Genomic DNA, 27105 nt, shown 5'->3' on the forward strand with positions numbered 1-27105 from the left:
GGGGGAGTACGTACATAGTTCTTTGAAAGCGGTGTCAGAGATAGACAGGGTGGTGAAGAAAGTGTTTGACACACTTTCCTTCATCAGTCAGAGCGATGAGTACAGGAATTGGGACATCATGTTAAGGCTGTACAAGGTATTGATAATTGGAATACTGTGATTTTAGTCACCTTGCCATAGGAAGGATGTTATTAAACCAGAAAGGGTGCAAAAAAGATTTACAGGGATGTTACTGAGACTGGAGGATTTAAGTTACAAGGAGAGGCTGAACAGGCTGGGACTATTTTTCCCTGGAGCATAAGAGGCTGAAGGGTGACCTTACAGAGGTTTATAAAATCATGAGGGGCACGGAAAAGGTAATGGCCAAGATTTTTTTGCCAGGGCTAGGGGGTCCAAAACTAGAGGGCATAGGTTTAAGGTGAGAGGGGAAAGATTTAAAGGGATCTAAAAGTAACTTTTCCACACAGAGGGTGGAGCGGATATTGAATGAGCTGCCACAGGAAGTGGTGGAGGCTGGCCGGGTCACAATATTTAAAAGATATTTGGACTGATATATCGATATGAAAGGTTGAGAAGGATATAGATAAGATTGGAAATCTGGTCGGCATGATTTGAGTTGGGCTGAAGGGCCTATTTTGTGCTGTATGACTCAATAACTTTATTTAAAGATTAAAATCACACTGCTTTGCGCATTTTTACACAGCAATAATTGGTAAAGCACACAGAGAGAAAAAAATGTGCCACTAGAAGACTTTAAGGTCTAACTTATAGAACATAGAACAATACAGCAGAGTACAGGCCCTTCAGCCCTCAATGTTGTGCTGAGCATTTAATCCGAGATTAATTCAAAACCTTGTCTAGAATTAGACTGGGCATGCATTTATTTTTCTGTCTGGTTTTGTTTTAATGCACCTGTTGTTGTGTATCGCTTCAGAAGTATCTCAGATGCAATGTTGTACTAAATTGTCGGAGTTGTAATATCTGGTGGGCCATTGTATTTCCTTTGAGCATTGTAGAGAGTATCCCTTTACATTCAGGAGTGATCTCTCCACCTTGTCATGTCACAGCTTAAGCCATCAAATCGCAGCGTGTTTCAAATGAATAGATACTGACATCTTAAACTGTTACAAGCCACACATTTCAGAAGGAAATAAAGTGCCGGCCATAAATGCTAAACTGTTGATAAACGATGTAAGAGAGATTGTCTTTGAGTGGGTTCTGTCCTGATATGAGACACAAACCTCGAGAGACCTGTCTCAGTTTCAGCTAATGCTCCAATGGACCAGAAGCCATTTACACCATTTGTCTTTCACCGGTGGTAGCAGACAGGGATCAGTGCACATCTTTTCTTTCTCGCTTGTAAATGATCCGATATCAAGATTTTCCTCCACTGAAATTTAAGCCAAATTATTAGCTTTTGATTCCTTCTCATGGCCCTCCAGTCAACACAGCCCTGAACAGATTAAGAACTGTTCTGTCAGTGTTTTCTCAAACAGGGTGCACTCCACATGAAGGGACTGACTCCTTTCTTCTGCGGACAGTCGTGGCCGTAAGAGAATACTCCCGTCAGGACCGACCTACCCTTCCTTATTTCACTTCACCGTGAAGTGGAAATCTAATCACTTTATTTCCAGAGAGATCAATGGGTGTAGGATTCATCTTGTTCACCGTGTTCAGCATTTCCTTTGCGGTTAGATCCTGGTTGGCAGCAGTGAGGGTGATGGGTGTTGAAGGACTGCGCATAAAACACATAGCGAGCACCGACAAAGATGATGAAGTGGGTTCCTCTTTTTAATGTCACCTTCTTCTTAGGCAGGCCCTCAGGATTGAGGGGGACTTGTTTCTGCTCCGACTCAATGGGGGATATGTCAAACCTTCAGAAGGGGTGGGTGGTTGGGCCTTTCATTTTGAAGGTTTACACACTCCCTCCAATGTCTGACCCTGCCCTCAGCCTGTTCCCATTGAGTCTTTGGGAAATACCTTCTCCATGTTGGTCCAGCACCAGCCCCGTGAGTCAGTGGGTTGTTTGAAGTCTTCACGGATACTTTGAGGAAGTTCTTAAAGTATTTCTGCTCTTCTGTGGGGCAGATGTGAGTGGAGTAGGTGTTTCAGGAGACTGGTGCCAGGTACATAGGCAACATCCAACGAGCAGCGAAATCGACACTTCGGGCAAAAGCCCTTCATCATTAATATTTGCTGCTTTAAAGGTCAAGCTCACTGCCTTTATTCCTGATGAAGGGCTTTTGCCCGAAAAGTCAATTTCGCTGCTCCTTGCATGCTGCCTGAACTGCTGTGCTCTTCCAGCACCACTAATCCAGAATCTGGTTTCCAGCATCTGCAGTCATTGGTTTTACATAGGCAACATGCCTGCCCAGTGAAGCGGTTTTGAGTGAGCAATGCTTCCTGACTGAGCACGCTGACTTGGGAGAGGACTGTACTGTTGGACAGACTTTCCTGGTCTTGGGTTTGGAGGATTCCACTGGTGGCACCTAACCGGTATATTTATTTAATGGTGATGCAATTGAGAAATGCAGACTGGCACCGGACTCTGTAACGCTGGCTCCCTATCATCGGTTTGTGAACATCATCTCAATTCACACCATGCTTCCTTCCTTGAGGGATAACTGGAGTGACGTCTGTAGCAGTTTTCCCTGTGTACACAAAAGTGTTTGCCTCGTGTGGACATGATACTTGAGGCTTAAAGCATCTTGTCGATGTGGCGTGTTAAGTGACTGCACCAATGAGCACTGTCCTTATTAAGGGTATAGATACTGAAGCAGTCCATGTCCAAATGCAGAAAGACTTGGACAATATCCAGACTTGACCTTTAAATCAGCAAATACTAATCATCTCCAATGAGAGAGAATCTAACACTGCTCCTTGACATTAAATGGTGAATCCCTTATTAACAATATCCTACGATTACGATTTGCCAAAAACTGAACTGGACTTGTCATACAAACACAAGAGCAGGTCAGAGGCTAGGAATCTGCATTGAATAACTCAGCTCCTGAATCCCTAAAACCCCATCCAACATCCACAAGGTGCCAGTCAGGACTGTGATGGAATACTCCACACTTCCTTGGATGAGTGCAGCTCCAAAAACACTCCCAACGATATGTCTCACAGATCAATAAAAATATAAAGCAAAGAACTGCAGATGCTCGAAATCTGAATGAAACAACATCTAAAATTGCTGGAGAATAGCAGCAGGTCTGGCTGTATCTGTGGAGAGAGAAACAGAGTTAATGTTTCGAGTCCAAGAGTCACGGGATCACAAGCATACAAGCACTCCCTTCTCGAAGGACAAGGGCAGCAGGTACATGGGAACACCACCCCCTGCAACTTGCCCTTCAAGGCATTCATCATCCTGACTTGGAAATATATTGTTGTTCCTTCACTGTTTCTGGGACAAGATCACTAACAGAAAACACAAGGGAATCAGAGATGCACAAGGGGTTAAGATTATAGGAGCACAGCATCGTGGGTTTGCCTGCAGCTCATGGACTGCAGCAATTCATTAAAGTGGCTTCTCGAGGTCACCTGGGGATGGGCAATAAATGCTGGCCCAGACAGTGATGCCATGCCACATGAATACGTTTTTAAAAACCCACACACGAGCTGCCAGCCAATCTGAGTGTTGGTATGTCAGCATTGCCGCTGGGTGTGCTGGTCACTGCTGGGAGTATCCCACAGCTGGACAGGTGAAATTTGGCATAGAGTCGGGCTATGAGGTAGGAGTGGGGGAACCACTCATGGAACTATGCAGCACCATTGACCATACAGGAGCAGACATTGTCAATGGGTATTTTTTTCCATTGGCCAAAGTCTATGTAAAAGGATGAATATGAACCTGATGTCAAAAATTCTCAACGTTCAATTGTTTTCTCTTTTAATGAATTTTTACTGGACTCAATTTGAAATGTAATTTTAACTTCAGCTGTTTTCTACTCCTTACAAAGGCAGTATTTTGTGCAGGTTGATTGGATGGAATTCCCTTATCTTTCTTGTTCAATAACAGACTAAAGATGAACAACCAGACTGCATCAGTGCACGATGCAAGATAAATATTTTGGCGATCGTGACCGTTTGGTGAAAGTATCTGTGAAAATGAATTTCTAAATATGTAGGTTGAGCGTGAACAATAATAAATCGTTTACTTAAAAGGGAATTCTTCGTCAGCAGACCTTTACTAGGTGAAAGTTCTCTGTGCTCCTATAATCTTAACCCCTCATGCATCTCTGATTCCCTTGTGTTTTCTGCTGGTGGCTGTGAGCTTTCAAGTTCCATAAACTTCTCCACTGTCTACCTTTCCCTCCTCATATAAGATGCCCTGAAAATTCATCTCTCTGGTCACCTGTCATCATTTCTCCTTTGACTCTTGGTACCTTGTTCTGTCTGACTAATCCCCTGTGTAATGCCATTACGAGACTTTTACAGCTTTAAAATGCCTGACAAATCCAAAGTTATCTTTCAAAATTATTTTACTCTGCTTCTTTATCAAGGCTTCAAAGGAGCAAAGTCTTTGAGACGTGCTAAATGAAAGGATTAAGCTTCATTAAATTCAGGTTTGTTTCAGGTGTGAATAAGTCTAGAACTATCACTATGGCAGAAAGAAGAAAACAGAAAGGCAGAATATTTCGAAAGTGGTGAGAGTTTTGGGAAGTGCAGGTGTTCAAGGGATCTGTGTGTTTGAGTCACTAACAGTTGGCATGCAGCTGCAGGAAGCAATGGTCTTGATTGCAAGGGGATTTGAAGACACAAATAAAGCTGTCTTGTTGCGGTTATATGGAGACTTGGAGAGTCCACACCTGGAGTACTGTGTTTAATTCTGGACTCCGTATCTAAGGAAGGATATGCTTACCACAGAGAGGAAGGTTCGCCAGATTAATCCTGGAGATGTGGGACTGTTTTACAAGAAGATGTGGAGGGAATGAACTATTATAAGACCATAAGATTTAGAAGCAAAATTAGGCCATTCAACCCATTGAGTCTGCACCACCATTTGATCACAGCTGATAGGTTTCTCAACCCCATTCCCATTCCTTTTCCCCATAACCTTTGATCCCCTTCCCAGTCAAGAAACTACCTATCTCTGTCTTAGGGTACTCAATAAGTTGACCTCCACAGGCAATGAGTTCTGTAGATTCACCATGCTCCCGCTAAAGAAATTCCTCCTCATCTCAGTTCCAAAGGGACTTTTTAAGCTGTGCTCACGAGTGTTTGAAGGAAAGAGGACTGACCTTCTAGAAGATTACAAAGTTCTTACAGGGTCAGGAAAGGGTTGATATCAGTGCCTTCACTGGCTGGTGAGTTGAAAACCAGCAGGTCCTTTAAGACTGAAGAAATGAAGAATTTCTTCACTCGAAGGGTGGTGGAATTCTCTACTCTGCAGGGATGTGCAAGCTTCGTCATTGAGCAAGATCAAGACAAGGATTAATAGATTTCTGGACACGTGAAGGAAAGTGGATATAGTCCAGGGACGATGCATCGAGATGGATGTCTCATCATGATCTGGAAGAATGGTGGCTGAGGCTGAATGTGTTGAATGACCAGCTCCTGTTCCTACATTGCTCTGTTTGCGTGCCACAAAGTAGTTTGAATTCAAATTGAATTGAAACAAAAACTAAGCAGGTTTTCAACGATTCTGAGAGTCAAAGCCCAGTTACCAACCAATCAGCACGCTCTTCTCATGCAGTATAAATGGTTGTTCCCTTTAAAATATGGCATTCTTGCAGTTTTGTCCTGATGGGTGTAAGATGAGAGATTTCGACAGCAATGTCTCTCCCTCTCTCTGTAATGCAGAAGTGGTTTGACCTTGATTCACACCTTGTGTCTTCACACAGATTTTGTGGATGGAAGCACCCACCACATAGCCCTCCTGATCTCCGTGACCGTTTGCAGCATCATCCTGGCTCTCCTCATCATCTTCTGCTACTTCAGGTCAGTCCCATCTTCATATCAGTGAAGATGTTATTGTTAGAAACGTTTAATCCATAAAATGTGTTCTCTCTCTCTCTCTCTTCATAGAATTGTTCTCTCACTCTGCTTCCTGCCTTGCTCCCTACCTCCCAGCTCATTCCAAGTCCCATTCATTCCATTTCCTCCCCGTTCTCGCCGGCGAGATTCCAGATTTCAAAATTCCCGACCTTGTTTTCCCATGGCCTTACCCCTCACTCTCTCTCCGACTGCTGACCAGTTGAGAACAGGAACGCATGGACAAAATCAGGTTCGGGGTACATGCAACACCACTCCCACACACTGTCACTCTGCACCTACCACTCCCTCATCCATTAGTCCTTCCCCTCTACCTCTCCCCCCTCCGACACTCACCCAATACCTTGTCAACATCCACACCCACCTCCTCACCCCAACTCATGGTCATTTGGTACTTAGCCAATCCTTCTCCTCTACACCTCCCCCCACCCCCCACTTCAAATTGTCACCCATTCACTTGTTTGTTAGGTTGTTTCCTCTTTTACCATTGCATACGGAGGGGGGATGGTAAGCTCATTTGGCTGGATGGCTGGTTTGCAATACAGAGTGATACTAGCAGTGTGGGTTCAATTCCCATCACCGGCTAAGGTTACCCTGTAGGACTCTCCTTCCCAACCTCTCCCCTCACCCTGAGGCACAGTGACCCTCAGGTTAAACCACCACCCGAATCTCTCTTGAACGCGAGAATGGGATTCTGGTGACTTTGTCCGAGCAAATGCAGCATTTCTTGAAATTGCTGTGATTCTAATTGTTAGCCGAGGGAGATTATTGAGAGTAAATCTGACCACCCCCACCTTAAAGAACCTGTTGAAACAGCGCTGAGTAACCATGAAACCTCAGAAAGGAGTCAAGCAAACACTGTCGCTGTTTACCATTGGCATATCTGTCTTCACGTCTGAAAAATGTCTGACATTAATCTGCAAGGAATATTCACCCCTGGGAAGATTAATCAACTGGTTTGAAGTTAATCATCAAAGACAGAGTGGTGTCTTTCATTGTAATGGGGTCAACGTGTTCTCGAAGTGTAAGGAAGGCAAGCACTTTGATAAAACAGAATAAATGTTGGACCAGAGGACAATAAACACTCTGTTTTTTGAATAGCTGCTTGCTATCACAGATATTTTAACGTTGCTTTGCTCCCTTTTAAGGTACAAAAGACAAGAGGAGAGACCACGATACAACATGGGCATTGAACAGAACGAAACCTTCATCCCACCTGGAGAATCCCTTAAGGATCTGATTGAGCAGTCACAGAGCTCAGGCAGTGGTTCAGGGCTCCCTCTCCTGGTAAGCAGCTGACACATCATTCCCCTGGGCCCGGTGGAACAGCTTCCTCTGTATCCGTACAAACTCAGAGAACTGCCTCAAGACTCAGCCTAGACGCCAGTGTATTTCCATCCTCTGATAAATGCTCTGCGCTTCACAAAGTGACCAGCGTCGGCTTTGAGACTTGAGCACATGACAGTCCAGACTGCTGCCAGATCTGAAGCAGGACTGTGCTGTCGGAGACCACCTCCCTGAGGAGATATTAAACTGACTCCCCCCCCCACCCCCATTTACTGGAAGATCCCTGTTTTGAAGAGAAACGGGTGAGATCTCCCTGAGCACACCCCAACATCTCAACCCCCATCCCTTTCGCATTGTAAACAGAAACAATACATTCGTGATCACATTGGATCAGTTTATGGGAGCTTGCTGTACACAAATTGGCTTGGGCATTTCTCCTCATCTCAGCCTTCTCATCTCCACACCTGGGTGGCACGGTAGCTTGGTGGTTAGCCTCACAGCACCAGGGATCCGGGCTCAATTCCACCCTTGGATGACTGTTTGTGCGGAGATTGCAAATTCTCCCCGTGTCTGTGTTTGTTTCTTCCCACAGTCCACAGATATGCAGGTTAAGTGGATTGGTCATGGTAAATGCAGGTTTATGGTCTAAGCAAGATGCCCATCTCATGATCAGTGTGGGCTGAATGGCCTCTTTCCATACTGTAGGGATTCTATGCCTCTTCAGTGGATGCCTCCTTATTTTTAAACATTGATCTCTGACTCCCACAAGACGACACACTCTCCCAATCTCCAGCCTGTCAAGAGCCCTCAGGAACGTATATAAGTAAGTTCTAAACTCTGGTGGATACAAGCCTAACCTGCTCAAACTCTCCTCATAACACAATCCACCTTTTCCAGCTATTACTCTGGTGAACCTTGTTTGAGCTGCTCCCAATGCGTTAACACCAGGCCATAACTAAGGAGAGTTCACAGTATTCTAGATAAGCTCTCACCAGTGCCCTGTGTACAGGTCATTCTGCTATAGCTTGTGTTTAATCAATGTGAATTCACTAAAGTGCGAACTTTTAAAATGTGTGTTGACTGTAAAACGATTACATTGCCAACACTTTAAGCACTGTTTCTAAAGCGTAATTTTGTTATAACGTGGAGTTGCACAAGAAGACAAACACCGCATTATACCTGTACAGGGATATGCCTGGATCAGTATTTTCGACCAGGGTTTAAGGTGTGCCTGATGTTTGTGCTTTCAGGTTCAGAGGACGATTGCTAAGCAGATTCAGATGGTGAAGCAGATCGGGAAGGGGCGCTATGGTGAAGTCTGGATGGGAAGATGGCGCGGTGAGAAGGTTGCGGTTAAAGTCTTCTTTACAATGGAGGAGGCCAGCTGGTTCAGGGAGACGGAAATTTATCAGACCGTGTTAATGAGACACGAGAACATCCTTGGTGAGTCAACGCCAATTGTCGCTCAGCAAAGGCTGGACGCCAGCTCACGAACATCCATCCCACACACAGGCTCTGAGTGTTGCCCTCACTGCATGCTGGGTAATTGGAAAGGCTAAGTTGTCCCCCTGTGTTAACAACAGCAGTCTGCATTTACATAGCACCTCTGACACGGTAAAATTTCTGATAAATCTCATGAAAACTTTCTTAAACAAAACCTGAGACTTTAGATGGAAAGAATGTAATGAACAGGAAGGGGGATTTGACCCATCGAGCCTGTTCCACCATTCGGTACGTCATCGTGGCTGATCAAATCCTGGCCTGCATTTTTCTGTCCCGGCCCAAACCGTATAAGTTTCCCATCGTTCAAGATTCTGTCTAACTCAGCCTTGAATATACTAATTGTTTCAGCCTTCCACTGCAGGCTGTCATCGAGAACTGCCATAATTCATGACTCTCTGAGATACCTACATTCACCATATATTCTGAAAAGGTGTCCCCTACTTCGAGATCTCATCCCATTCTTTAAGCAGCTACCCTGCTAAGTCCCGTCAGAATCAAATCCACTCTCGTTCTTCCAAACTGCAATGAGATTAGGCCTCATCTGTTCTACCTTTCCTCATTAAGCAACCCCTTCCTGCCAAGAGGTAACTAAGTGAACCTTCTCTGAGCTACAACTGATTTCAATTCAATTCAGTTGAGCCACGTAAGGAGATAACATTTGGCCAAGGAAGTTTTAGGAGTAAAGATCTTAAAGGAGGTCAAGGGGTTCAAGGAAGGGTGTTGCAATTATAATTCAGGATGCTCTGAAAGTCGAAATGGGAGTAATACGGTGTCCAGATAAGCTAGTCTTTGGAGTTAATCAACTAAAGTCATCAACTGGATGCTAAGATGGGGGAGTGTCGGGGATCGGTTTACTATGGGGCAATTGGTAAGAGGGTGGGGAAAGGGGGTTGTAGTGTGGTAGGATTCTGGACATAGAGTGGACTCAATTCTGCCAGAATGTCCCCCTTTCCATTGAAGTTTGTAGTTTGCTATTTTCTGATGGGATAACATGGCACGTTGGATGTCTGTTCCCATGAACCTTGATTGAGATGGAGTGAACAGCCACACCCCAAGGTCTCACAAAAGGTCCAAATGTTCTACAGGAAGATTTTAGTGTGGTGGAAGAGCACGACATACCTTATACAGGCTGAGTGGCTGGCTTGACCATTTCAGAGTGCTGTTAGGAACCAAGCACATTGCTGTGGGTCTGGAGTCACGTGTAGGCCAGACCAGGTCAGGATGGTAGTTTCCTTCCCTAAAGGGCATTCAAGAACATGCTTTTTAAAATAATAATGAACACTAGTTGTCTTGGTCGCCATTGTTAATGGCAACTCTTTATTCTGAATTTATTTTGTTCGTTGAATTTAAATTCCCCATAACATGATCTAAACCAAAAAAATCTCTAAACCATTAGCTGTAACCCTCGGATTATTATTCCATTACCAGGTCCATTCTGTATTGTAGTTAGAACCTGACAGGAGGGTCAGAAATCAAAGGGCACAAATTTAATAAAATTGCTAAAAGATTCAAAAGGTGAAAGGTAAGAATTTTCTTGATGTGGCAAGTTACTATGATCTGGAATACACTGCCAATGAAGCATTAAAAATACATTGAATAATAATTTACGAAATGGAATTCAAGATACTTAGAAGGAAAATATTTGTAGGACATAGGGAGTAACAAGGCAGTGTGACTAAGTAGTTGTTTCCATCCTGGCTGTAATTTTACTATAACGTACCATGCTAACAGAAGGCATCAGGAAGATTTACAGTGCAGGAGAAATCCTTTTGTCAGGTTATCCCTGTGCTGTCTCTTTGATGGAACAAATCCCAAGCCAATCCCATTTCCTGCTTTTCTCCCCAATTCTTCCCCCCAGAACTTCTGTTTGACTGACTTGTCCCTTTATCAATACAGAATTGACTACCTCAACCTGTTCTTCCAAAATACACCCTGCAACAACTTTATGTAAGGTTGCTTCACCTCACGTGTCTCTGTGCTGCCTCAGAAATTCACATAAATTGATGACTTCTGATGACATTGATTCTCTAGAAAAAAAATGCCCATTCTACCCTTTGATAGTGACCCTTCCCTTCATTTCCCCCAGCTCCAATATTTCAAGGATTATAGAACCTAAGCATTCAATTTTTTTTTAAGAAAAAGTCCCTAAGACTTTTCCTCTTGGTTTTCCTCACAATATGTGTCCATGCGATTAATCTTTGATTCCTGGTTAACTCAGGATGATCCTGGAGAATTTAACATCCTTGTATTAACTTAAACTCAGCTGTCGACCACCCCTCTAGACCACACTCCAGCCTGAGGGGAGCCTGACTGCCATCTCAGAAATGGCTTGCTTTCTTTGGTTGTATTTGCATTAAGAGGCATTATTCTGAAATCTTTACTTGGGTATGGATTGGGACCCCTAATCGGTGCTTGTGTTATGATCATTAGATGTACCCTTCAGATTACATTTGTTACATTTTAACTCAATACATTTGTCAACTTTTAATCATTAATTCATGAGCATTGGTGGTCAGCATTTACTGCCAATTCATGGTTCCCCTTGAGAAGGGGAGTTGCCTTCATAGAATCCTCACACTGCAGAAGGGAGCCATATGGCCCATCAAGTTTGCACTGAACCTCTGAAGAGCATCCCATCCAGACCACCACCCCAATCCCATCCCAGTAACACCGCATCGGCTTTTTTTTTTGTAACCATGGATAACCCAACCAACCTGCACAGCGGCAACTTTTAGCATGTCCACCTTCTTGAACCGCTGCAGTTCGCATGCTGTAGCTGGACCCACAATGCCCTTTGGGAGGGAATTCCAGGATTGTGACCCCCAAGTGAGATTGAAGGAAATTCAGGGAATGACTTGTCAGTAATTGATAAATTGCCTGATTAAACAAGATGATAGTGCAGATATAGACAATAGACAATATCTTCCATTTGTGTGAATACATTGTGCTTTTACCATAATATGCTTTTATTGTCAGTGTAGCATTAGGGGAAAGTGGTGGCACACTGGTAATGCCACTAAGGCTGGTACTGTAAAGTTTTGGGTATAGGTTCAATCCCACCATGGCAGTTAGTGGAGTTATATCGAATGAATAAATTACAGTGGAATATCAATTTTATCTCTGTGATGGTGACAAGCATTGATCATCAATTGTTGTCAAACCCATCTGCTTCTCTAATGTTTTTTACGGAATGAAATCTGCTGCTCCTGTCTGGCCTGGCTTGTTGTGACTCTAGATATACAGTGATGAGGTTGAGTCTTTCTGATATCACCATCATGAGTTATTGAATGCAAAGGCCATTAGGGATGGGTAATGAACACTGGCCTTGCCACAGCACCCACATCAGGTGAAACATTTAAAAGAATGCATAAATGTTGTGTAAATACCCAAGAGGCCATGCCTTCCCAGGTGATATCTCTCTCCTTTGCTTCCTTCTTGCTGCCATAGTCGTTTCGAAGTAGGTGGGAGAAGTCAAAATAATGTTGGACAAAGTTTGAGACTCAGAGGGCTCAGTGCATCAGTCAACGCAAGTCACACACATTCCTCCCGTGTTTCAAGTTGACTTTCAGAATGTGTGAAATCTAATCTGCGTTGTTGATTTTCCACAATACCCCTGGAGTATATTGGCTTTGTTTTAGGTGCCTGTCATTCATATGACCTTGCAGCTCTGTTCACTGAGTTCAAATCCAGTGGGACCTCACTTGATCTTCAGCTAAACCTTAACAAGTGAGGAAATGGTCTGAATGTCACAGGCTGAGTTGTCTGTATCTCCTGTCATGCTACATCCTATAAATGTGACATGTCCCAAGAAGTAAAACACCGTCCTCACTTTCATATTTCACTTTATTCATTACTCCACAATATAAAGACACATTGGAATCCTGCCACATGGTTAAGGAGCAGTTTATAGAAGCTTAGTGCAATGTGTTACAAATGACAGTTACTCAGAGAGCTACTGATAGCATTGTTTTAAAACAAGGAGTGAGCCATTTAAAGACTTAAAAATTATGAAGGAGTTTGATGGGGTAGATATAGAGAAGATTTTTCCACTCGGAGGAAGACCAAAGTTACTAGTTATAAATGTAAGATAATACAGTGCTTCACAAAGGTTTGTCTGCTGTAGCTCCATTGTGAGGCGCAAACGCTGCCGTGCACCCCCTTCGTCCCTCGGTGAGAGCAGGTGGGATGGGAGAGAGGCCTGTTAGAGCAGGAAGATGCTGGGGTTGGGATAAGAGAGAAGCAGGTGAAAACTGTCAGGATGTTAGTGAAAAAGCACTGGGAACTGTTAGAGCACAGATATTATAACTCGGTCAGGGTGCTGTCACACTACTGTCTGCCTCCGAGCTTTGGAGCCTAATATTTTTAGGACATGAAACTTGGAAAATCTGTGAAGGGGACAGAACTTAATAGGATATTGACAAGTTGGTGAAGTACACAGATAGGTGGCAGTGAAATGTGAAGTGATGATACACTTCAGCACAAAGAGCACATAGAGACAGTATAAAATATAAGGCACTGTTTAAAAGGTGCTCAGAAGCAGAGAATGTACAGTGGAACCTCGATTATCTGAATGAGATGGATGGGCACTATTTCGTTCGGATAATCGATTGTTCAGAAAATCGATTAAATGCCTTTCCACTGGGGCTCGGAGTTTTAAAGTCTGCTCCCCGTTCAGGAGACTGCAGCAACATACAGCACACGATACCCTGCCCCCAACATCACCCCCCATCCAAACCCACCCCCAGAGCCCACCCCACTCCAATTCTGCCTTTGCCCCCGCCCCCACCCTGGTTCATCCCCAACCCCTGCCCCAACCCAGTCAAACCCCGTCCTCCACCGAACCCCAGTCCAAACCCGCCCTTGCCCCCGCCCCCGCCCTCCAACCCAGTCCACACTTGCCCCCATCCCGTTCAACCTCGCCCCCACCCCAACCAAGTCCAACACTGCCCCCACCCCCCAGCACAAAGTGCGCGAGCCCCTACCCCCAACCCAGCCCCCCGTCACCCCTAGCCCCTCTCTGGGGCATCTAGACTGCACACCAACAATGAGACTGCTGCTACTGCTGCCTTTGTGGGGTATGACTCCAAATAGCGCACTCTGACACAGCCACAGCCACACACACAACATTTTACTGCACATTTTCTACAGGTTCCACGCTTGCCCTGTACAGGATAATGTTGGAGAGATTATGTGGGGTGGAGTTAGGGTTCACCCCTGTGTAGAACTCCAGGGAAAGTGTGGAGAGAGAGAGAGGTCGGGAGGTCAGTCATGTGGAGACGGTGCCTGTTTAATCACTGTAAACAAAAGACCCGATCAGTGTTGGAAACACATCTTTGATGTAATGTTTCCATCAGGGCCTGGAGATCTCCTTCGGATATTCCGATTTTCGGATAATTGTTAATTCGGATAATTGAGGTTCCCCTGTATATGTATTCAATTGAATTGAATTATCTTTATTGTCACAAGTACTCAAATGAGTGCAGTGAAAAGGCGATAAGTCAGCCCTTACAGCACCATCTTAGGTACAGATATACTTCGGCACAAAGAGCACATAAAGACAGTATAAAATAAAGAGCACTGTTGAAAAGGTGCTCAGGAGCAGAGAGTGTACAGTGGAACCTCAATTATCTGAATGAGATGGATGAGCACTATTTTGTTCGGATAATCGATTGTTCAGAAAATCGATTAAATGCCTTTCCTTAGTACAGTCCTTAGTTATAGAATAGAGAAATGAAGAAGGGAATAAATGTTACAGTACGGCTATACCTAGTATAAAAGACAGGTCAGAAAAGCAAGAGGCAAGGTTGCAAAGACAAACATCACAGTCTCTCTGCAAAGTCTCTCCATTGCAGACCAACACGTGGTCTGACTGCTGGTTCTCAGCACACTCTACGCTGGCCGCTGGTCACTTTAGTGGAGAGAGTGTAGTAGAGGTTGGTGTGAATGGTTCCAGGGATGAGACATTCATTTATGAGGAAAGATTGGAGAAGGTGGCACTGTTTTCCCTCAAGAGGAGCAAGCTGAGGGGAGATTGATAAAAGTTTTCAAAATCAGAAAGGGTCCAGACAGAGTGAATCGGGAGAAACCATTTCTGCTCATAAGTGGATGGTGAGCCAGAAGGTACCATTGTAAATTGATTTGCAAAAGAAATGATTTGGAGGCTGAGAATAATCTTTTTCACACAGTATGTAGCTAAGGTGTGGAATGCACTGCCTGGAATTTTGGTGGAAGTAGGTTCAGTTGGAGCATTCAACTGGATATTGGATGGTTATTTAAAATGAAATAACGTGGAGGGATTTGGTGAAAAGGCAGTAGAGTAGTCCTATTTTAAAAAGTATCAGAGAGCCAGTGCAGACAAAGCCTCCTTCTGCATCCTAGTATATCTCTGAGGCAGCTGGTGAACCCAGTTGGGGTCTGAACCCCCATTTGAGGAAGCCCAGAGGTAATAAATTCACATTACATCACTCTACATCAAGGCTGGTGAGAGTGTGGGACCAGGTCAGAACAGTATTTCTCCTCCTCATGAATTTCTTCTAATCTGGATACTTCCTGTCACCCTGTCAGCAACTCCTTCAATCCCTTACTCCCTCAAATGTTTATGTAACTGCTGTCTAAGTACATCTTTGCTATTTACCTCAAGAACTCTCCAGGGTAGCATGTTCCACATTCTTACCACAGTTTGACTAAAGGGTTTTCTCTGAAATTCCTTGTTGGATTTATTAGTAACAATCTGATATATAGAGCTATTAGTTTTGAGCTCCCCAGCACCAATGGAAACACCTTCTTTACTATTTCACAATTTGGGAAGCCTAGATTTTTGAATGAGTTGCAGATTTCAGGTCATTAATATGTAAATCCCAGAACTTCTTTTAAGTCAGCTTCTCAAGGTAACTTAAGGTTTTATAAAAAAGGGTGACATCTCGGCATAGACAAAGCATTAAAAGTGTGAGTTCAGAGTCTGATTCAAGACTGGGATACAGCCAGACTTTGACCTCACACTTTTAATGCATTATCTGAGCTGAAGACGTCACCCTTTGTTATAAAACCTTAAGTTATCTCGAGAAGGTGACTTTAAAAAGTTCTGGGATTTACATATTAATGACCTGAAACCTACGGCCCTTTCTAAAACATGAAAGACTTAACAATCCAGGTTTGTTCAATATATCACTTCAGCTGCATTACACTGTAATCTTTTGCTATAGATTCTGTGTCTTATGGTCTAATACTCCACAACCTCCTGATGAAGGAGCAGCGCTCCAAAAGCTAGTGCATCCAACTAAACCTGTTAGACTATAACCTGGTGTTGTGTGATTTTTAACTTTGTCCAATACCAGTTCCTCCACATCTTCGCCAATCTGAGTTGACATGACAACCAATCAGCACCTTCTTCACCTATGGTGTAAGCTATGCCGATGATTTGAAATTTGACAATTTTATATTTATCCTGATAATGTAAGATGGAAAACTTGTAATGATACATATCTTCTTTCTTTGCTAACTGAAATCCTTCAGCCCTGGTATCACAGCCATTCCTTCAGAGCATTCTCCCTGAAATGTCGACAGGATAATTTGCTCAATCATCTAATAGCTTCAGTGATTATCACATTAAAGATCAGTTGTGTTGTTGTCTTTGTTTAGGCTTCATTGCTGCTGACATCAAAGGGACAGGGTCTTGGACTCAGCTGTATCTGATCACAGACTACCATGAGAATGGATCTCTTTACGATTACCTGAAGTCCACAACCCTCGACACGAAAGCCATGCTAAAGCTAGCATACTCGACGGTCAGTGGGCTCTGCCACTTGCACACGGAGATCTTTGGAACGCAGGGAAAGCCTGCCATCGCCCATCGCGACTTGAAAAGCAAGAACATATTGGTGAAAAAGAACGGGATGTGCTGTATTGCCGATCTGGGCCTGGCTGTTAAATTCATCAGGTGAGCTGTGAAAAGCTGCCAACTCTCCTTGTTTTCTGTCCAATGTTGGTTTTCCAAAGCCCTGTCCTCCACCCGCCTCTCCTCCCTCTTCCTGACCATCAGAACCTCCGAGCCGCTGGACTGCCGCATGGGTACCAGGTTCCTCCTTTGTTACAGGTGACTAGTATTCGGTTGGCAATTCAACCACAAGGGTTCAATCACATTTGAACCTGATATCTGCAACCCAAAAACCCAGGAGAAGAAACATCAGTGTCGTTTCTCTTCACGAGTGTGGGAGTCATGTTCAAATGCTCTGACCAATACCTTGACTGAGGCTGGAACATAAAGCACTCCTTGTCTGTGTGGCATTGCTACTTACTGGGGCAAACGATCAAGACTCTTGTTTCCTTACAATATGCCCACAATGGAGCCAATTGCCAAAAAACATAAGAACTAGGAACAAGAGTAGGCCATCTGACCCATTGACCCTGCTCTGCCATTTAATAAGATCATGGCTGATCTTTATCATGGACTCGACTCTACTTACCCGCTTGCTCACCATAGCTCTTAATTCCTTTATTGTCCAAAAACCTGTCTATCTTTGCTTGTCTTAAGAACATTCAATGGTGTAGCCTCAACTGCTTCACTGGACAGAGAATCCCACAAAAAGGAAATAGTCACAGCCCCATCACTGAAAATCTTCAAGAGTTTCAGAAAACTTATTTCTATGTTGCTTGTTTTCAAAACAATCATTTCTGTGTGTCTTGCCTGGTTTAACTACTGCTATCCTTATAACTGTTAGAGAAATACAGAAATCAATCTGATGCTGACGTGATTAAAGCAGGAGCAGAAGAGGAACCTCGTGTCAATAGACTATCTCCCCAAGAGAAAGTATTAATGGAAATGCTGGTTGCATTTGGGTGTTGATGCAAGTATTAATGTGACAGGTTCTCATTTTGAAAAATGACTCCTCCCCCTCCCTCACATGATTTCCTTGCACCGAGCTCTTGGCAAAAAGGAGATCCGCTTATCTCCCCAGAAATTCCTGCTGGGAGTGTAAATTAGGTGGGACACTCAAATCAGAGAACACAGAAGGTCAGACATAACCTAAAGCCCTGCACCAGGGAGCGGGAAGAGGGCATGGTGCCATCAGAAGAGAGGACTGTCTGAATTTCCACCTCTCTTCCTCTTGACCTCTCCCTTTGTCCCTCTTTGTGTGTGTGTGTGTGTGTGTGTGTGTGTGTGTGTGTGTGTGTGTGTGTGTGTGTGTGTGTGTGTGTGTTTGAGAGAGTTTGCGTGTCTCTGTGTGTATGGGAGAGTGTGTGTGTGTATCTGTGTGTTTGAAAGAATGTGTTTGTGTGTCTCGCTCTTTTTTGTATCTCTCTCTCCTTTGCACTTGTGTCTTTTTGTCTGTCTCTCTTTCTGTCTGCCTCACTCTTTCTCTTTGCATCTTCCCCTCTCGGTCTCTTTCTGTTTGTCTGTATCTCTCTATCTATTTCTTTCTCTCTCTCTTTCTGCCTGATTGCCTTTTTCTTTCTGTCGCTCTCTCTCAGCTAGTCCCTTTGTCTCTCTCTTTGTCCCTTTCTTACTTTCTGTCTCCATCTCCTCTCTCACTCTTTTGCTCTATCTGTTGTTGGGGTTGGTCTCCTCTCAGACTCTCCCTGTAACATGGAAAGTTCACCAGGCAATTCAGCCCAACAGGCCCATACTGGATCCCTCGCACCAACACCCTCTCGCTCTGTCGGTGTGCTCGAAAACCATTTCGGATTACAGGAGACTACATTCAGTCCATTCAGCCTGGGTTTGCTCTATTAAAGTGCAGTCCTATGTTCCCACTGCCTCCTGCACTTCCCACGCAACTCAGCATTTTTAACCTTTATGCATTTACCCAATTCCCTTATGAAATGTATAATTAGACCTCTTCCTTATAGCCTACCAGGCAGAACCCTTCAGATCCTAACTGCTCCCTGTGAAATAATGTTTCTCCTTTATCGAGAGTGTGGTGCTGGGAAAGCACAGCAAATCAGGCAGCATCCGAGGAGCAGGAGAATCAATGTTTCTGACAAAAACCCTTCATCACGAATGTATGTCTTTGCCTGGCCTTTCAGTTCAGCCTTTTACTTCCATGGTCTCTGATTTCTAACCAAACTGGCCAAGTGAGACCACTTTCCCCAGCCTGGCTCTTTCAGTGTGACTCCAGATTCCACCGTGTTCACTCTTCACTTGTTGTCCTGATGACATACCACAGGTATCTCCACTTGCCTAGTCACTCTGTGCTGGGATTTCTCAGTCATTCTTCCCAATGCACTGACTGGAAAGAGGGACTTTTAGAAGCGAAGTTTTCACTGAGCAGTGTCATAAGAGATGAGCTGAAGGAAGTAACTCACTCTCTTCCTTCCTTCCTCCATAGTGACACCAATGAAGTTGACATACCCCTGAACACCAGGGTAGGCACAAAACGTTACATGGCACCAGAAGTGTTGGACGAAAGTCTCAATCGCAACCATTTCCAATCATACATCATGGCAGATATGTACAGCTTTGGTCTGATCCTCTGGGAAATAGCTCGCCGTTGTGTTTCTGTAGGTAAGGTAACCTGTTTGTCTTATCTTGTTTGTATTGTTATGATCTCCATCTGCTATTGGTAAGGGGGAGCCAGAAATCAAGATAACCAAATTTGACTGATCTTCCCCTAATGAAATTACCAACAAGATTTCACTCGTCGTAACTTGTACTTTAGCACAAATCAGAATCAATGTAAAGTGAGCAGGAATTAACAGGCAAATGATACTTCAACTATTTCACTTTAAGAAATTACCAACAAGATTTCACACTTTGTAACTTGTACTTTAGCACAAATCAGAATCAATGTAAAGTGAGCATGAATTAACAGGCAAATGATACTTCAACTATTTCACTTTAAGCAGTTGACACAACAAAGTCCCTCTTACAAACTCCAAGCACCCACAAACATGTGACCCCATGTGTAGTTCCACAGATCTCTAACATGCATCCTCCACGTAGCATCCCTCACCTTTTCACCAGATCGATTGATCCTTGAGTCATGTTCATCAGCAGCTTTATTCTACTGGTGCAGTGGTTCAGCGGTTAGCACTGCTGCCTCACAGCATCAGGGACCCATGTTCAATTCCAGCCACGGATGACTGTCTGTGTGGAGTTTGCACATTCTTCCCATATCCATGTGGGTTTCCTCCCACAGCTTAAAGATGTGCAGATTAGGTGGATTGGCCATGCTAAATTGCCTATAGTGTCCAATGATGTGCAGGTGGTGGATTAGATATGGGAAATATAGGGGTGTTGGTGTCTGTGTGGGATGCTTGATGTGGCTTGCTTCTACACTGTAGGGACTCTATATCTGAGACCTCTGGACACAGTTCTCACCTGAATAGCGCACACCTGTGCAAGCTCCTTATCTAGGTTTATTATAGTGTTGATGGTTTAGAAGCCCCAGAGACTCCTTTAGGTAACCCTTTTAATGAATTCTTGTCAGATCTGGAAAACTGAAGTCAATGCAAGAAATTTGTTGAATACGCAATCCCTGTTTGAAGTCTATCTTCATGATCTTACAAACACACTGTTCCTTATAAATATACTTTCTCCATCCACCCCTCTGCTGCAGCTCTCCATTGTCTGGCAGCTGTCTGTTTTGTTGAGCCACATGGTTATAATAATCAGAATTTAATCTTGTTGGTACCGCTTCCAGATCAATAGGCGCCAGGTCGCACGGAGCAATATTTCTTATTATTCAAGAAAATTAAAATGATGTAAACAATGGATGTAAATGTTTAAGAATCTTTTCCAACCTTTCTGCAAAACAGTTACGGTCCTTCAGACAACATAAAGAAACCACAAATTTACATGATTGTACTGCTTCTGGTCAAACATCCTCACAGTATCAGAACGCAGAGAGAGAGTCTGTGGAGACGTTTTGTTAGGAAATAATAACTTTCATCTGCATGATGACTTTAAAGTAGTGAAATGCTTGAGAGCTTCAGAGGAATGCTGTCAAACAAAATTGGACACTGCTTCATGTCAGGATACTTTAGGACAAAAACTCAATCATAGACAGAGGTTTTATGGGCTCTCTTAAAGAAGGGAAGAAAGAGTGTTGGACTGGCAGAGAGATTTAGGGAGGGAACTCCAGAGATGAGGGCCTGATCAGTTGAAGATGTAGTCATCAATATCGAGTGTTTAAAATCAGATGCACAAATAACCAGGGTAGGAAAAACATTGGCTTCTCAGAGGCTTGTAGTATCGAAGGAGTTTACCAACATAGGGATGGGTGGAAGCTTGGAAGAAATAACATAAAGGACAGAAGTATGAGTAAATGATGAGCTATTAGTATTAAAAGCTGCTTAACAAAGGTGGTAGATGGAGTTACGAGACAAATGGCTTGCGGGTTACCTGAACAGTTAAACAGGCCTGAGCATCTCCCTGTGTTCCCATGATTATTTAATTGTTTTCATTCAATTTGTTTGTAATGAATTGTACAAACTACTCAAGGGAGTCGGATGGAGGATGGCAGGGTGCCCAAAGATGCCCCATCTGCCTGCTTTTGGATTTGGTACAGACCCAGAGAATAAATTCTGAATTCCAGAGAAATATTGATGGGGAATGTCACAGATAACAGTCGATAGCTGTGAGACCATGTGAATTTGCACTTTCTAAGTCAGGCCAATCATAGCAGATAATGTATGTTGAAAGGTAAAGGTTGCAGTGGTATTCAAAGTATTTTGAAAAGAAGTGTGTGTGTCGGTGTGTGTCTCTCTGTGTGTGCGTGTGTCTGTGTCTGTCTGTCTGTGTCTATATGTGTGTGTGTGTGCGTGTGTGTGTGTGTCTGTGTGTGCGTGTGCGTGTGTGTGCGTGTGTGTGCGTGTACGTGTGTGTATGTGTGTGTGTGTGCGTGTACGTGTGTGTGTGTCTGTGTCTGTGTGTGTGCGTGCATGTTCGTGTATGTGTGTGTATGTGTGTCTGTGTGTGTGCGTGTGTGTACATGTGTGTATGTGTGTATGTGTGTGTGTCTGTGTCTGTGTCTGTGTGTGTGTGTCTGTGTGTGTGCGTGCATGTGCGTGTACGTGTGTGTATGTGTGTATGTGTGTGTGTGTGTGTGTGTGTGTGCGTGTGCGTTGGGATTTGAGTCCCACCTTTTGAACTGAGAGTGAGTTGAGCCTTGTCTGTCAGTTGAAGCTGGATATTTTATAGCTCGCTTTTTCTGATTGCTGAGAAACAGCAGCTCCGAGATCAATAAACAGCATGTTACTGACTAACTCTCAGCTGCTACGAAAATATCACACCGGTTTTTGTTTGAATGGGTATTTTCTTTCAGTGACAAACGTAAACAATTTTAATATTTGATACATTTTTTAAAGGTTCACTTTGCTCTACTGCTGGTAATGGCCAGAGTTTAGCAGCCTGATCAAACATGGTAACATGCCACACATTAGTCTGCTAACAACACTTCCGTTTCTGGCTATCTTTGACATAATTCTATTATGTCAAAGATTAAGATTGCTTGGATCTTTCTGTGCTCCCTGTCTAATGCTCCCCTCGCAACCTCTTCACTCACCGGAAGCCTGTCAAGAGGAGTTCCAGCGGGGGTCAGTACTGACTTACTCCTGCTCCTGCGCTGAACAGTTATAACTTTGAGAGCAGGCAGAGTCCAGATTAGAGTGGTGCTGGAAAAGCACAGCAAGTCAGGCAGCATCCGAGGAGCAGGGAAATCGACGTTTTGGGCAAAAGCCCTTCATCAGGTCTTCATTCCTGATGAAGGGCTTTTGTCCAAAACGTCGATTTTCCTGCTCCTTGGGTGCTGCCTGACTTGCTGTGCTTTTCCAGCACCATTCTAATCTGGACTCTGATTTCCAGCATCTGCAGTCCTCACTTTTGTCTTGAGAGTGGGCAGACTCGCTGAGGGCTTTATGGCATCTGCCACTGAGGGGAGAGCTGGAATGGCGAGGGGTTTACTTCAATGGAATGTATCCTGTATTGTGGTTTGTTAATGCTGCGTTACATTTCCATCAACAGGCATTGTTGAAGAGTATCAGCTCCCTTACCATGATCTGGTGCCCAGTGACCCGTCCTTTGAAGATATGAGGGAGGTGGTGTGTATCAAGCGACTGAGACCATCCTTCCCCAATCGATGGACCAGTGACGAGGTAAGGTAGACATTTGTTAAAGACGAGCATGGGGCAGGTGGATGGTGTAACAGAACAATGAAAAATAAGATGAAAGCATTTGTTCTGTGAATAGTCTAGTAATGCAAGGTCACGGGTTCAATCTTGGTGCCATCTTGGTGCCGTTTCAACTGAATTAATTCATTTAGTCTGGAATTGAAAGTTCATCACATCAGAAACATTGCAGTCATCCCATTTCCCATCAGAAAAAGCACAGCGCTGGAGATCAGAAAGTGCTGGAGAAACTCAGCAGGTTTGGCAGCATTCTGCAGAGAGAGAGAAACAGAGTTGACCTTTCAATTCCAAGATCTCTCTCCTTTGGAAACCACTATCTAGTGTGTTCTCCAGGTCATGTTTCAGTAGGTCACCATCAAGATTTCTCCCAGTCGATGACTGTAAATATGACAGCGTGTCCTCGGAGATCGCCCAGAGATGCTGGACCGTGTTTTCCACTGAGAACACGGCCATTGAGGAAATCTGTGATGCTTGTGTTTTGCCAAGTCCCTTCTAACTGCCCTGTTTTGCTGAGCTTCTGTAGATGTTTCTTCCTACTTGACCAAGAAGGTCTCCTGCTCCCATTTTGGGGCAGCCTCCAGTACTGACCATTAACTCTGTCACTTTGAGCTGTAAAATCTGAATTATTCTACAGGGTGCTATGAACACGCACAGGTTAATTATCATCTGTGCTCACTCATGTTAAGTTTCAATGCTTCACACTGAAGACAGCAACAGGTTTTGTGATCTTGTGAAGCATTTGTGATGCTCATTCCGTACAGACTAAATTCTGAACTTTCTGACTGTTTTATTTGATATTATAAACACCTCTGTCTTCTCAGCTGTGAGTCCTTCCTGGTTTTGAAACTCTTAGCATTCTTTCTTGCCCCCATCTGCCCTGCCAACTGTTGAAGATACAAATCCTCCCTTGGATCCTGTAAACTATGGTCCCACCTACAAGCTCAATTCCCATCACGACTTCACTTCCATCTCCTCATTTTGGACCATCTTTAAAATCCATGGAATGATTAAAATTGAGGATAAGCTGGAGGTCGGAACAGTAGGAGCACAGGAATGGTGGGGGGAGGGGGGGGTGTTGAGGGGGGCTGTATCAGTGACAGAGATGGGGCGAATACGAGGGGTTTGAAAAGAAGGCTTGCTGTCTTATCAAGCAGTTCCTCCATATTACGTTCAACAAATGAAGCCTTGGGACAGTAGTGCGGGGAAGGGTAGTGATAGTGCCCGTTTGCTTTGGTTTATGTCCATTTGTGTGTTTGTGTGTTTGCCTTCACAGTGTTTGAGACAAATGGGAAAAGTCATGACAGAGTGCTGGGCCCACAATCCAGCTTCTCGGCTAACAGCTCTCCGAGTGAAGAAAACCTTGGCTAAAATGTCAGAATCACAAGATATTAAACTCTGATGCAACACCAAATCTCCACTCGGTGTTCGAGACCCTCACATAGCACCAGACCCGTAGCGGATGGGAGAGTGACAGCCTTTTGACCCTTTCTAAACTATCTTTTCTATTTAAGTCATTTCAACCCCTTGATCGTTGGTGCAGCAATGGGCTGATTAACGAGGGAGAAGTGAACTGTCACAGCAGCCACCAGAGATGGCAAAAGGAGCATCCACTGGGTATTTCCTGCTTACATAGTGTTAAAAACAAACAGGTATTCAAGAGATTAACACAAAGGGAGGTTGCATGCTCGCTTTCTGTGAAAGCTGTTCACTTGGTTAATTTGTTTTTTTTTGAGAAGTGTTATGCAATAAGAGACTCAAAAAGCCAACTCCAACCTGACTCCAATTGTACATAAACTGACGCCATTAACACTGGGTGGAGCTGCTGTAGGGTTTAACTGAGCTGAGTTTCTGACGACCATAGGGGCGGAAGATGTCGCCTGGAGTCCACTGAGAGCAAACGTCCTCATCACAAGAAAATGTGTTCCGCCGCTGTCTGCCCTGTCATGGACACCTATGAGAACGTTTCATTGAGTATGCGTGTGGATATTCCTTTGACCGAAGAGAGCTGGATGGGAAGGGGCCTTGTGACAGGAATATGACATTTATTGACAAGCATTGACAGGAACCCAGACAATGTGAGACATGGATTGTAATGTCTTCACCTTCCATTCAAAACCGTCTCCAGATGATCATATAATTGGATTCCATCTGGCCAACTGGAACTGTGTGCTAATATCTTTGTCTTGGATCTCTTGTCACTCCATCATGCTTTCTGACTTTCCTTTGTATCTCCTTCAAGAGCCCTACTGCTCTTACAGAAACACTTTCGGTGGTCAGAGGATTGAAAGGGGATTTGTTAAGCTATGAGAGGAATAATCTCCTGGTCCAGAGTTCATCGTGTTGGAGCAGCACTCTGGGAATTCATGGTGGACCATCATTGGTGGTAAATTCATAGGTTCAGAGAACAGGTGTCCCTGGCAGTCAGAGCCTGGCAATGAATGTAACGTTAGCAACCAGGTTACTCAGCTGGGAAACCACTCAAGGGGCTAGTTGTAAGGGACTGATCATCTGCTGAATGTCACTCCCAATGGGAAGTATCATGAAGTGCTGGGGAAATTGACCCCCAAACAAAGAAAGGAGAGAGGAGGGAGACAGGTTCTAAATCCCAAAAGGTGCTCCTCCAAGTCACTGAGATTCTGCCCTGTTTTATATGCCACTCGTGGGCACTCGTGACAGTGGGTACTTGTCAGATTAGAGACTTGGACAGCCTTGTGGGGACTTATGGTTACAATGTTGGGAAAAATTCCAATATTTTCCCAATACGCCTCCCCTTTTGTAAGGGTGCTGCAGTGAGTTTAGTAGTTTACTGCCATTTCTTCAGGACATGCTCCTCTGAAGTTATTTGGGAGCCTCACATTTCACATGTTTCCTGGGTACTCCTTCCCATTGGTTTCCAAATGAATCCCAGAGACAGGGGAACTTTTGACAATAACCCTCGTTATAAGGATGGGCCCCAGTGGATCCAGTGCCCCAGTGTTCAGCATTCCTATCATATTTCTGCCTCCAAACTTGCAGCTATATTCTCTATAAATGAAGATGATGATTGAACAGAACCGATGATTACTTACAGGGTGGAAACAGGTCCTTTGGGCTAGCAAGTCCACACCAACCCTGCGAAGAGCAACCCACCCAGACCCCCACATTTACTCCTTCACCGAACACTAGGGACAATTTAGAATGGCCAATTCACCTAACCTGCACAGCTTTTGGACTGTGGGAGGAAACTGGAGCACCCGGAGGAAATCCACGCAGTCACGGGGAGAACATGCAAACTCCACACAGACAGTTGCCTGGGATGGAAATTGAACCCAGGTCTCTGGCGCTGTGAGGTGGCAGTGCTAATCACTGTGCCACTGTACCGCCCTTTCAGGAGTGAGGTTTGGAAACGTGCAAAGAAGTGAGAGGAATTCACTATATCCCAATATTTATTCAAGGATAAACACACTGAGGCCATTATAACATACAATACGTCCTGTCAATTAGCCAACAAAAAGAAACACAAGTGTTTGCTTTGGTGCAATTCACAACGTTTGACACCTTCCATCCATGAGCTGCATCCATTGCTAATTTTTAAATCTGAAATCAATAGACTTTTGATAACCAGACATATTAAATGATATGGTCAGGCAGCATCTGAGGAGCAGGAGAGTCGACGTTTTGAGAACCTATGCCCGAAACGTCGGTTCTCCTGCTCCTCGGATGCTGCCTGACATGCTGTGCTTTTCCAGCACCACACTCTCGACTCTGATCTCCAGCATCTGCAGTGCTCACTGGCTCCTTTATTAAATGATTTGGAGCTAAGGAGAAAGTGAGGTCTGCAGATGCTGGAGTATCAGAGCTGAAAATGTGTTGCTGGAAAAGTGCAGCAGGTCAGGCAGCATCCAAGGAGCAGGAAATTCGACGTTTCGGGCATAAGCCCTTCTTCAGGAGGCTAAGGCAGACATATAGAATTACAGCAAAAAGTATCCATTATTCCACAGAATAGCAGAACAGGCTCAATGGGCTAAATGATTTCCTATTGATTTTTGTGTTCCTTTCAGCTTTTGGGGTTTTGTTTTTGCATTGATATGTTCACCTTTAGTGATTTAATGTCCTGAGTCATCTTTACAGCTCCAGCATATCTGAAATCTCACCTATTAACTAACAAATTTCCTTACGACATGCAGTATTTAAAAAATCATGAACAGAATAGTG

At 44.1% G+C, this 27105-nt stretch overlaps 1 protein-coding gene across 5 annotated transcripts in view; it reads left to right on the top strand.

Moving 5' to 3' along the window:
• The window catches only part of bmpr1ba (bone morphogenetic protein receptor, type IBa), a 504629-nt gene extending 478122 nt beyond the window's left edge, over positions 1 to 26507 (top strand). For all 5 annotated transcript variants that reach the window (XM_060851677.1, XM_060851678.1, XM_060851679.1 and 2 more), the window contains 7 exons: positions 5847 to 5943; positions 7146 to 7284; positions 8535 to 8727; positions 16426 to 16723; positions 19113 to 19288; positions 22748 to 22878; positions 24185 to 26507. In XM_060851677.1, the coding sequence (XP_060707660.1) occupies positions 5847 to 5943; positions 7146 to 7284; positions 8535 to 8727; positions 16426 to 16723; positions 19113 to 19288; positions 22748 to 22878; positions 24185 to 24310 (1160 nt within the window). In that variant the 3' untranslated portion in view covers positions 24311 to 26507. The remainder of the gene's footprint in view (positions 1 to 5846; positions 5944 to 7145; positions 7285 to 8534; positions 8728 to 16425; positions 16724 to 19112; positions 19289 to 22747; positions 22879 to 24184) is intronic.
• Positions 26508 to 27105: the final 598 nt, after the last annotated feature.

Source organism: Hemiscyllium ocellatum, chromosome 36 (genome assembly GCF_020745735.1).
Source record: "Hemiscyllium ocellatum isolate sHemOce1 chromosome 36, sHemOce1.pat.X.cur, whole genome shotgun sequence".
NCBI lineage: Eukaryota > Metazoa > Chordata > Chondrichthyes > Orectolobiformes > Hemiscylliidae > Hemiscyllium > Hemiscyllium ocellatum.